Source organism: Hirundo rustica, chromosome 2, assembly GCF_015227805.2.
Source record: "Hirundo rustica isolate bHirRus1 chromosome 2, bHirRus1.pri.v3, whole genome shotgun sequence".
Lineage (NCBI taxonomy): Eukaryota > Metazoa > Chordata > Aves > Passeriformes > Hirundinidae > Hirundo > Hirundo rustica.
The window spans coordinates 56,064,576-56,077,982 of NC_053451.1; the positions used below are offsets into that span (position 1 = coordinate 56,064,576).

General features: G+C 37.2%; 1 protein-coding gene across 1 annotated transcript in view; it reads right to left on the bottom strand.

Moving 5' to 3' along the window:
- Nucleotides 1–13,407, bottom strand: part of GTF2F2 (general transcription factor IIF subunit 2) — a 79,366-nt gene that overhangs the window by 58,854 nt on the left and 7,105 nt on the right. The window contains exons 3-5 of the mRNA XM_040055691.1: nt 13,308–13,326; nt 12,363–12,507; nt 5,661–5,699 (exon numbers count right to left, since the gene is read on the bottom strand). Coding sequence (XP_039911625.1) covers nt 5,661–5,699; nt 12,363–12,507; nt 13,308–13,326 — 203 coding nt within the window. The remainder of the gene's footprint in view (nt 1–5,660; nt 5,700–12,362; nt 12,508–13,307; nt 13,327–13,407) is intronic.

Consider the following 13,407-nt stretch of genomic DNA (forward strand, 5'->3'; position numbering starts at 1 on the left):
CCACATGTGGATATCTACAAAGAAACCGAAGGACAGTGCAGACATGTATGATTCTCCTACTGGGTTTGTATCCCAGTGTCCACCTGGCTTTTGTGGTCTCTCAAGTCAGATGTCCCCTTGATCCTAGTCCCCTTAGGTGATTTTGGTTGATGAGAAGCTCAACATCACCCAGAAATGTGAGCTCACAGCCCAGAAAGTCAATCGTATCCTGAGCTTCATCAAAAGAGGTGTGGCCAGCAGGTCAAGGGAGGGGATTCTGCCCCTCTCCACTCTGTTGAGACCCCATGTGGAATACTGCTTCCACCTCTGGGGTCTCCAGTATAAGAAGGACATAGTCCTGTTGGACAGGCCCAGAGAAGGGCCACAAAGGTGATCAAAGGGCTAGAGCACCTCTCCTATGAGCACAGGCTGAGGGAGTTGGGTTTGTTCAGCCAAGAGAAAAGAAGGCTCCAGGGTGACCTTAGAGCACCTTCCAGTACCTAAAGGGGGCTACAGGAGAGAGACTTTTGACAAGGGAATATAATTATATGACAAGGGACAAAGGCTCCTCAAAAAAGATAACAGGTAGATTTAGATTATATATTAGGAAGAAATTCTTTATTGTGAGGATATTGACACACTGGAACAGATTGCACAGAAAAGTTGTGGAAACCGCATTCCTGGAAGTGTTCCAGGAAATGCTGGGTGGAGACCTGAGCAATCTGTCTAGTGGAAAGTGTCCCTGCCCATAGGGACAGGGATTGGGGGACTGGAACCAGATGATCTTTAAAGTCTTTAAGGCAACCCAAACTATTCTATCATTCGACAATCTTTCATAGATTTCTTTGGTCTCCCCTAAGGTTGTGTCAGCTTTAGCAAATACCATCTTTATGTCCACATCTTCTGTCAAGAAATTCAATCACATTCTGAGTGCAGAACTATCTCATTTTATTTACTTTGAGACTGGCTGCTGCAAGCCTTATACCTGTTACATGTGAGTCTTGTAATGGCCAAGACAGAAAACATTTGATTTTCCCCTGCCCCTTTGATTCATCATTCAAGAGACGGAACTTGCAATACTCCAAAAGTCTGAATCCATCAAATGTGACCTTGCTGGTAGGTGGGTGAACTGCAATAGTTAGCAAAATACCTCATAGAAGACAAACACATTCTGTGAAGTTATGATCTGCAATGCCCAACGTAGCTAGGATTCATGGAATTCCTCAAGGGTCATAAGGAAAACAAAGAATTCTGGTACAAGCCAAAAGCACACTTCTGTTTAGTTCTGTTTCGTTTACTTCTACTGATGCCTTGGGAAGGCTGACCTGAAACAGAGACCGGACAGAGGTAAAGAATAAAGTAAGTATTTATTAAAAGGCCTTTAAGGATACACCTTGGGCAGCCCAAGAGCCTGGCCAGGGCTACACCCAAGGTGGACCCACAATGGTCACAAAATGGACAACCGGTCACGAGGTCTTACACTTTTATAAGTTTTGGTCCATTTGCACATTGGGTTTAATTGTCCAATTACAGCTTCAGATTATGAGGTCCCTTCCTTCTTATTTTCCCTCTTCAGTCCACTGTTCTTTATGCTTTTGGGCCAGAAAACTTGCAACAGTTGTCCTTGGTCTTCAGCAGAAAAAGGATTTGTTTTGTCTACCTACCTTGTGAAGAGAGCTTAATAACACTTAATATGAGGCCCAGAACTACACACCGAGGCAGCACAGAATATGAAAAACAAGAAAGCTAAAGCTTAAGGCATCACTACAAGGTGATGCAGTGATGTCCAGTTGTCCGTCACAGAAGGACAAAATGGACATCATAGAAGGACAAAATACGCTCATGGGATTAACTCCCATTGTTTTGTATGAGGTTCTGCTCTCAGGAGAGAAACTGTACAACAATAAGTACATTTAGTTTGCTCAGACATACATGTTAGACTATTCATACAACATACTAAAATAAATAGCCAGACTCTAAGGACACCAAGAACATTTATGCAAATTCTCAAAAAATGTAATTCCATGTAGTGCTGACCTACATTAAATCTGTATCCTTTCACTATTCAACCACTGCACCTTCCCTGTTCTTCCACAATATTTATTATAACCAGTACCACAGGCCTTGACTACATATACTTTAAAGCAGGAAACATTGCCTCTTTGTGTATTATTACAACAGCTACCAATGGAGTCTCACACTGACTGAGGCTCCTGGAAAGCTTGGGAAGTTTGTATTTTAAGCTGTGTTGTATTTATCTGCCAACAAACCCAGTTATACTTCCAAGACAAAAACTGTTTCTGTGTCTTGAAAATGGCAGAATCTGCATCTAAACTATCTTCAACACCGAGTGGCAAGCTAGTATTTCAATTAAAAGTTACTGTTTTATTCCTCCTGACAATCATTTTTCAGTTAGTTTTTCTTTTGAAGTTTAATTAACATATGTTAACTGTTTGAAAGAGAATAAAATCAAACGTGCATTTAGCACCTTTATATCATCCCATGTTATACCATAAGAAGTCTTTGTCTTTACCAAAAAATCGCTGATTTTATCACATGGAGTTCAGTGGTTAACATCACGCTTACAATGAATTTCAAATAATCCAACATATGCATAATCAACATGTGAATCAGTTTTTTACTACTATAGCAAGAAATTGAGGAAGTAGTATCTACAAACAGTTTGAGCATTGTGTATTTGTGTCTGCAGTCATATTCATACACTCACAATTGGTAAAATTTTAATACTAAATTCACCCTATATTGTCTGTCTACATACTCAAAGCTTGGGCAACATTATATACTCAATTGCTGCCCATGCAGCTTCCATATAATGTACTTCCACAAGGACAGCACTAATTGCATTTGCTCTTACATGAGACTGCATTTCTTTACTGTATCATTCTCAACAGACTACACAGGCTCAGAGCAGCAGCTTCTGCATACTTTTATTGGGGGGGAGCAGGTAACACTTTATACTGGCACAAATGCCTGGTTTTCACAGCTTCTGTCACCACTGACAGCACTTTCAGGTAGGTGCAAGTAATGCCATAAACAAACAAGAGCCACAGACACATATTTGGATTTAAATTGCTTGCTCATCCTCATATAGGACCAAGCAGAGCCAATCCTAATTTCTCTTTTCCTTTAGCTTACTGTGTCATTTGCTATGCTCCTTTCACTTTCAGCATAAACCAGCCTTCAGGCACTAAACAACACTAGTTGAATCACCAAGCACTGTTTATCACAAGCTCTAAATAAATAGGATTTCTGTATGGAAAATTGATCTAAAATTATAAAATGCAAAAAGACCTCAAATTTAGTTTAAGGAGATTTGTCTCACATATGTCTTGATTCTTGAATATTTTGACTGCAAACATCATTTGAGATATTATGGATACTAAAGATTTTACATGGGCTCCATCAACAGGGACACTTCATAGAAGAAAAATCTGTGAGGTCCTGTTAAGTAAAACACAATCACTTGTGGTGGAATAGGTTGCCCAGAGAGGAGGCAGATGCTCATCCCTGGAAACATTCAAGGTTAGGCTGGACAGGGGTCTGTTCTAATTGAAGATGCCTCTGCTCATTGCAGGGGTGTTGGGCTAGATGAGCTTTAGAGGTCACTTTGAAACCAAACTATTCTATGATCCTATGAGAAGTATCTTGGGGAGGTCCCATTGTGCTTCTACACTGTTCTGACACTCATCTCAAGGTATCTGCTGATGACCACCACTGAGGACAGGACACCAGCCAGATTAGTCTGATCCAGTATCACTCACAGTCACTCAAAAAACAGCATCATGTAGAGCAGCAACACTATCATAGCTTTTCTAGGTGGTTTAGAACTACCCCAACAATAAATGTGATTAAAAATGTCATATGTAATACTAAGGATTTATGACAAAAATTCTAAAGTTTGATAGCACTTTACCAATATAAAAATGTTTTAAGGATGTAAATCAAATTGTTTCTGAATGTCTTATCTCATTTACTTTCTTTACTTACTATGAATAAACCTTACATATTTTTTTCACAGTAATACCCCAAAGGATATTGTTATGCTAGCATGATAAATAAATACACAAAAGACATAATCTTTGCCTCAGAAGTATTTGATGTAGGCCAAGAAACAGTAGATTAACAGAAAATTTGTGTAATAAATAGCCTGAAATACTTGAGAGGTAGTTTGAAAAAGGTCATCGCAGTTTCACAATGATTTTGAGGAAAAAGTGAATAAGCAAATAGTGTAACTGATGGCTGAGAGTCCTCCTTTATATGCCCCAGGGTAACCAACTACCATCACTCAGAGAGTGAACCCATAACCAGTTTGATTCCATCAAATGGGTTTGGAACTCATCTTGTCAGTATATTTAAACAGCTCACACCATACAGTAATTCATTCTTCTGGCCAAAACGAAAATACAAACAACTAAACACGTGGTCCATCTTTCACAATGTTCACAGAGCAAGGAAGAGGCACCAAGAGTGAAGAGCAGACAATTCAACCATTCAAACACAAACCGAAACAAAATAAACCACAAAAGCCAAGCAAAACAGCGTGCACTCTCACAACTTAAAAAAAACCCTAAATGAAAGTATCAAAATTCTGATTCATTTTAGCAGTTAAAATCTCACTATATGATTTACATGACACACTACACAGCAGTGAATCTCAGTTTTCAAGTGGTAAAAAATACCCATCTCTAGGAAGTTGCCCTGCTTGTCTTAAAACTGCACCACAATTCACACAGAATCAGAGAGAACAGGTTTTACCAATTAACTGAGAAGAACTGCAACCTGTAAAACACACCTTAGATTTGGTACAAGTCTGCAGACTATAACATTTCTAACACCTTCTGACATGCTTAGGCCAGTGTAATAGAAGGAATCTCCATTTTACAAAAAATTCCCTGTTACAGAAAACAAAACCAAAACCCTACTTCTAACCAGACACAAACTACACACTTTTGACAATATTTGATTCTGAAATGCAATTCAAAGAAGTCAGATATTAGAAAAAGCAGGTGTCTCCATGTTTAAGTGTCCAAAAAGTACTTTCAAGAAGACATTTTAAACACCCACTAGCATTAGACTTATGTTTAGGAAATGCTTTTAAGAAAAGCAGGAATTTGAAACTCTTCCATATCTTTCACATGAGCCATCTCCTATCTGTGCCATTATCACTTAACAAGTGCCACTCCAGTCTCAGTACTATTTAATCCATCTACATCAGAGACAATCCTACTTTTTATGGACTAATTTTATGACTGCTTAGTTTATACAGTTGGAAGCAAATAACAAAAGATATGTTACAAACTTTTCAGCCAACAGAAAAGAATTCAAACTAAACTAAATTTATTTAAACAATAAATAGAAACAAAAAAAAAAGGTTGAGAAATAAATAAAAAAGCTAAAACAACATTGCAAAGAACATAATGCTTCTAAACCTCTCCCTCATAATTTTATTCCCCTTCTTTTAAATAAAAAATATTAATAATTTAAACTTTTGGGCACAGCAGATAAGCAGTTTATGAAGTTATTTTTTAATATTATTATATTCTACAAAATATAACAAAAAAGACACTTTTTTTAATCTACCAATTTCTTAAGAAGCAAAACTCAAAATCTGCAGTAATAAGTAATTTCTTAAGTGCTTCAAAGAAAGCGTCTGTACTCACCAGCACTGCCACTTTCTGATTTTTCTTCTGATTGGTTTTCTGGAAAAAAAAAACCCAAAACACCAGAAAAGTAATCATTATTTTTCTGTGTTGACTATCTGAAATTACATCTAACAACTGGGCTGCAGAGAAAAGAAAAATTATGACAAAATCAAAATCACTACATTTGATTAATGTTTAAAACTATACCTTCTGAGGAATAATTCACTACCAGGAGCAACAAAAAAAATAGTTCTTTAGTGCCCAAACTCAAAAATGGCAGAAACTACTAAAAAGAAACCGTTAAATAAGAGAATTCTATTGCACTTCTGACTGAACTCTGCAAGAACAAAGTTACACATTTATACAAAATCAGTAGTTAGATTATGGTCAAGCAACGTACATTATTCATTTATCTCACTGGTCAGGCTAGACAAACTATTACAAAAACAATCAGGGCTCTGCAAAAGAATGTTCTTATTAGACATTAGGTAAAATTTTGACCTTGATGAACCTCTTCTCTCCCCCTTCTACAGGCCATGGAAGAATTTATTTCTTCAAGATTTTTCCTCTCTGATTATTTGTCCTCAAATGGTACTATTGTCCATTGGTATTTTTTGTCAGGTATTTGTACTTTTCAAGTACAATACATATAATCAGAAACATCTCCTGTTCCATGTAGCAGAGAATCCTAAGTATGCATGAAACAGCCACTGTGTTGCAAAGTGATTTGCTAAAAAAATTATCACTGGTGAATGGCAGAGTCAGATTCAGAAACAGCTTTCTGCAAGAAATTCCAATCCCTCATTTCAAGAAATGGATGCCAGGAGAAGTATTATGGTAACCTGAGTGGTAACCCCTACCAAATCCTAAAAGATTAAACCCCACCATTAATTTGTCAGTATTATATTCGACTGTTACTCCTACATTTCTCCTTTTTAGGCATCCTCTGATGCAGAGAACAAAAAGAACATTTTCACTTCCCTGAAACACAGCTAGAAACGGTAAAACATACTTGTCCTTTGCTTTCAACTCAGGCAAGTTACAGCTGTCATTACAGGCTATTTACTTACAGGCAAGAGTGAATTACTGCTCTAACTCAAAGTAATTTTAGAGTTCAGTTAGGTTGATAATTTCTGCCATTTACAGGCTGGATATTAAAAGAACAGAAAACATGAAATATTTTAGAAAACCTTTTCCTTGCCACTGGTTCTTGCTGCCTTTGAAGACTTCTGTCCCTCTTTTCTCATTGAGATGGCTTGAGAGCCTGAGGAGTAAATACAAACATAAAAACCAGTACCTTACAGCTCCTTTCTTCTTTACACCAGGTGCCTGTCATTAGTCTTAGCAGCTGAAGGCACCTGCTTCCTCTATGAGAAACAATCGTTGCATGGCCCCCTCCCAGCCATGAGTATTCACAAAGTGAGTAAAGATCCCTGCCAACTTTCAGACATAGATCCAGGAGAGCTTGTTTGCAGAAAACCAAGAATTTTCTTGTTGACGCTATTTTTTGTGCAAATTTGGCACATTTACAGCATGACATAAAACAAATGCCCAACCAATACCCTAACTCAATTGTAGCTTAACAAAGGAAACATTCAGTACACACACAAGAAGGAGAGAGGATGAAATGAAGAACATACAAAGATACAAACACCTGTCTGAAGTGAGATGCAACTGGACTTTAAGCTGCTCAGTTTCAACCCAGTTTCAATGGAAGACCAGAGCTACCTCACTGAAATTATTGCCAAACACATCACACTTGAACATTGCTAAGAGCATCTCTGATTCAAATAGGAATAAATGTTCCTCGTGTCTACAGGGAAATGTGTGCGTTTGTATCTGCCCTCAACAGCAGAGACAAAAAAACCGACAAAACTCAAGCCTTGCAAAAAAGTATCATTTTTCTTCCTCATCATTAGACAACTCAGTTTTGTTATGATTAGGTGACAAGTTCTGCTTTAAAAATCTTGTCAGCGTTAATATAATGAAGAAGATAAAGGAAGCTGTACTATGCCTACTTAATATATTTCATTAATGCAGACTACAGATGCTCAGTCTCCTCTACAACATGCAAGAGTTGATAAACATCACTGGTAAATATCAACAGATTGGGGTTGGCTAGTTGGTTTTTTTGTTGCTAGTGGGTTTTTGCTGTCATTGTGGGAGTGGATAGTGGTTGCTTGTTGGCTTTTTACATGTACATCAGTGAGACTGAAAACAAAAGGTGTTTTAAACATGCAAAAAGACTATTCCCATCACACTTGGTCCATTCTAACAGACCATATATTTTGTGTGTTATATCCTCAATTGTTATCATTTGTACAGGAATTAACAGTCTATAGTTTTAGTAACAGAAATTAAAATAAAATTAAATATCCCTGCCAGCCAGCTGAACCTGCTTTACAGTACTTTTTTAACCCTTCAACAAGCATATTAAGTAATTAAATAAGTATAATTTCCATTTTTCTGTGATGGAGAAGGGGTATGATATCAGTAACTGCAATTGTTTCCCAAGTGGCGTGTATGTCTCAATTAATAGACACAAAATTTTGAGCTATCAAAACGATGTCTGTAATTAAATTAGCTTGAGCCACAAATTCTCCTTTTCTGACCAAGGGTTTCATCTTTATGATTTTCAAAAATATTTGGAATGGATTTGAAAGGCTGCTGTTGCTTCTTTTCTTTTGATCATGAAGCTGCTGATAGGTTTTCTGCTTCTGCCAACAGACTGAAGTACATAATAGAACAAAGAAGCATTAGGTGAGATCCCAAAACCTTCTGGAGACTGGAATATATGGTTAAGTGACAGCCTGAACAGAAACAACTGGAAAATACTGTTAACGTAGACAGGTACGCGTCAAAACTCCTCATTAGGCTGCACTAAGATGGCAGAACGGCAAGGGTGTTTATTTCCTAAATAACAGTTTGAGGAGGAATTTCAGGATTCATACACTTATCTAATAGAACTGGAAACAGTATTACAAGGCATCAAGATTCCGAGCACACTGTATTTTACTGAGAATAATTAAGTGTAATTAAAGAAGTAACTGCATTAATGAAAGGTTTTTATTAGGGTTTGCTCCCTTCGCATTTCTTTAATGGCCGGATATAGTTGATATTTAAAAATACATATATACAAAATACAGAATAAAAACCTCTGAATATTCTTTTTCACTGGAATACAATTGCATTTTGTATGTTGTATGGTAGGTGTGATTCATTTACAAACTCAGAAAAGGTCCGACCACGTATGAGAAGATGTATAAAGGAAAAAAAACACAACTATTCAAAACAATGGGAGAATTTTCAAGGCATGTGGGAATAAAGGAGCATGTTCTTGCAGGCAGTGTTACATGTATTGTTGAATAAGAACACAAAAAAATAATTAAGCATCATCAAATGAATTTCTGAAGGAGAGAAGACTCAGGAAACTGAAGCAAAACAAAGTATTAAAAGCCAGCAATGTTCTGTGAAGCATGAAACAGTGAGACAATCCATGCATGAATGCTGCTCAGAAGCAAAGCTCTGGTATGTGTTCTGTCAATGGAATTCTCTGAACACTTTTTACTTTCAGTAAGATGGAAAGATCACGAAAGATTTTAAAGACACAAAAATAGACATTACGGCTATCCCACTTATGAAGGGGGAGTTGTGAAGATATATTCAAAATTTAAATAAAATGAATCATCTCATCCAACTTTACAGAAATATCTTATACTTTATTTGTGTCTAGAGTGTAAAATCTTCTCCTCCACCCATCAGTCCTTTACAGTCTGGGATGCAATTCTCTGCCAAGTTCTGTGTTTTCACAAGTCATATTAGTAGCACATTTTTCCAAAAACCAGTTCAAAAAGAAACTTTTATCATTATCTCTAACAAAGCTGCAATTTTATTTATATTAAGATCCAGCAAACCTGAACTACATGCTGGCAGAAAAATTAAGCATTGGGCAATTAAAGCAGTAAGGGAAATAATGTATAAGCATAATCAGAAAAGTTTGCAGTTAAATGTTTAACAAAAGTGTCTTCTCATTCCTTCAACCAAGAAACAAACTGTTAAATTCCAGCATTATGCTAGGGTGTCTGCCAGTGGGAAGCTCAGGAAATAATTTTAACCAAATATACCCTATGTATCAGGCCCATGAATTGTTCCTGCATAGTTTCTAGCTATATGTACATAAAAAGAATTCATTTTGTTCAATAAGACACATTAAAATATATGCAAAATCTTCTGCTTTTCACCCGCCAAAAAGCCACAGCTATGATAGCTGATGACAAAGATAAGATAAAATGACTGGAAGCACAAATAGCATTGTTGCATAGCAACTGTTGATGTACATATGGTGATGTTTATGGAACAGAATGTAGTTCATATTTAATGCAGAAATAATACCAAAAGCAGCCTAGACAGCAAGACCCAGACAGCAAGAGACAAGTGTGCTTTGGATCCCTCTGCAGACATGACGGAAGCCATGCTCCGCACCAGCTTTGCTGCACTCTTGCTCAGGAACGGCACCACAGGCCTCAGCGAGCTGCCCAGCAATGAAGACAACAAATGCCTACGTGTGCAACAGCCTTGCAAAGGAACTAGGGAGATACTTTGCAACTACCACCTTCAGAGTACTCAGTATTGTTCACTGGGGCTATTGCAAAATACAGAAAAAGGAAAATAAAAGAAAATAAATGGGAGAAATCCCAGAGCTAATCTAAAGAGAAGATGCAGAATGTGTGAAAGCCAGCACAGGCCAGATTTTTAACAGTACCTGGGATGGGAGCTAGTTTACCAAGCTTCCTATTAGCTCAGATACACACGGCAGAAGAGCAAGAAACTGCAATTCATTACACTTTGGACACAATAAATTGCACCTTAGAAGAGCCTACTGCTGTCCATTAACAAATATGGGACCACCAGAGATGCAGACATTTACAGTGAAAGAACTAAAGGATTTTTTCCAACACTGCAAGTAGGAGAAGCAAGTTCAGTTAAGACAAAGCACAACCAAACCCACAGAAAATCCATTCAGAAGACTAGAAATTACATCATGCAGAAAATATTAAATTACTTGTCAAATTTGATCTTTTTTGCTTGCTCTAAATGACCTGATGAGTCAATGTGAAGTGCTGAATTATCCAGAATATAAAAACTGCCTACAGCATCTTCCAAGACCACAGCATATCTCAGAAAAGCCATCAAAAAGACAGTCACTACAACATAAGGATCCTAAACAGAGAATATATCTTAGGGCATTCAATGTACTCAAAAAAAGGGTGGAGGGGGGAATAAATCACAATCCCCCAATCCAAAAAACCCTACCCTGTACAAAACAAACCCAACTGCTTTACACCTTTTGCTCTGGTTGATTTAAGTCAGTCGTCAATAAGGGTATTGACTTTGAAGCACTTTTTGAATGCACTATGAAGCACTTTTCTATCCATATTTCATTTGCCTAAATTCCTCAGCTGCACCCTTCTAGATGATATCCACAGTTCCATACCAGCTTAATCTTTGGCCCATGGTTCAAAGTGACATATTGCCTATGTTACATGGTGCAGTTTAAAAAAAGAAAATGAACAAGATGCTTTTCAGAAAAAAAATGCTAAGTATAAAATGAAGACTAACACTGGTCTGTGAACCTAGAAATGAATGAATTTCAATTTCCTATTACTGACTTACTGTGGATTGACTGGTGTGCAAAGATACGTAAGTTTTTATAGCGCATTTTTCCATGGTCAGTATAGTGGGTTCTTCCATGGGGATTTTCTGGCATGCAATACAGTAGCAGCCTTTCTTTCACTTGGGACATCTGTACAGTCCACTCTTCAGACATCCGTTCTCTCACTAGCCATAAGTCACTTTGAAATTTGGAGCTCAAAACATGCCTACACATTTAAGCACATGAGTGTAGCTTCAGAAGCATGGTGTCTGTAAGGAATCTGACTGGAGTTTGGAATATTTGTGTCATGTTCATTTTTAAAAGCAAAAAATAGTCAAGCAAGAAAAGCACAGTAAAGTATATTTTTGATTGTACTGTCACTGTATCAACTTAAATGCAACAGCAAAAGATTTTAGCCATTTTGCATTTAAATGTTTCAGGAAAATACACTGACTTTATGTTTTGCTTGCTAATCTCAAACAAAACCAATTTTGACAGGGTTTATGCTTATTTGGTGCTTCATCCCAATCACTCCTCACGTAACTAACTACCCTTTCCTCACAGTTAATATAATAACTTCTACTCAGTAAATCCAAATAACTTTTTCTAGTTGCTAGGAAATGCAATATTTTTAATCGATTAAAAAAATGGATAGAGGGAAAATCAGCATTCTTATAAAATTATCTTCACAGCAGAGACTAATTCAAGGATAAAAAAACCAAATACTAGCTCATACAAAAAATACATGGGAACACAAAAGCATGTTTTTTCAGTCAAAACCCTAAAGGAGAACCTACACAATGTACTGCACTCTGTATTGCATTCCACGCTCCCTCTGCTCTCTCCAGAAGACTCAGAGCTGAAATGTACATGATAATCCTGGAGAACTTAAATCAGTTACTCAATCACCAAGTAAACAGACAGACACAAAAAAATTACAATACTGTTATCTACGCAGAAAACAACAAAACAGCCGAAATCTGACTTCCAAGTCTTCTGTCTTTTACAGCACTGAGTTCCTTGAAAGCAGAAATACTGGAGTCATAACAACTTTAATTCTAACTTACCTACTGAAGTTTCTGTGAACACTGTTAAGGTCTGTCCTCCCACACTTTGCAGAAGAAATGGATGTTCCCTTGGTGCACTGACTGAAGCAGGCTTTCCTCCAATATCATTGATGCTTGCAAGCTCTTCATTCAAAGTAAATGACACCTAACAATCACAATTGCCACAGTGTTACTAAACAGACTCAATTACACTGTTTCACAAGGGGAAACAAAAAGAGAGAAAACACAAGCAGTATAACACATCTCTATTTCAAAAATAAAGGGTGATATAAGAGTCCTTCCACACTGATCTCTTGTTTGAAATACAGAATTCAAAGCTTTCATGCACTTAATAAAATTTACTCAGCTTTCAATAAGTTGTAAATTACTTCCTCCTGAAGTCAGAGAACAATTTGATTTTACTTATTAAAATATATGGCATAATAGGTTTTCAGCCATTGCTCAGTATGAGTGCTGAAAAATGTTTCACATAGCCAGGTGAGCTCAGAAAAAGTGCTGAAGTAGCACAAGTGTTACTAGCCTGGGACTCCTGGATTGCATACAGCCCAGAAGAGGTTTAAACACAGCTCCTTTGCCATGTTCACACTGCATGCTCAATACAACAGGGGACTGGATAACCAGAATCCCTAGACACAGGCCACAGCCAGGAACTTGAAGAGAGATACTTCACACCAGCACCATGTGCCCTTCCTGTGCATCCTCCTTAGCCTTTTGTACTAACACATCTCAGAATGTTTGAAGAGAAGGTAATCAAAGTGAGGGAACAGAGAGACCTGATGCAAGTCCCACAGGCATCTATGGGCAGAGCTGCTACAGAATTCTCTCCTCCTGACTCTGTGGCACAATGCTTCGCTAGATGTATAACAAAAAAACTTGTGACATTAGAAACCAGTACGTTCTAAACGGTTCTTAGAATTCAAAATATAAACTTTGACAATTACTTACTTCCGTTCTTCCTTGATTTCTGAAAAAGAAAATATTTAATATTTAATAAATATATAAATATTTAACAGCATTTCCATAACCTAATTCCTCAAGTTTAGCC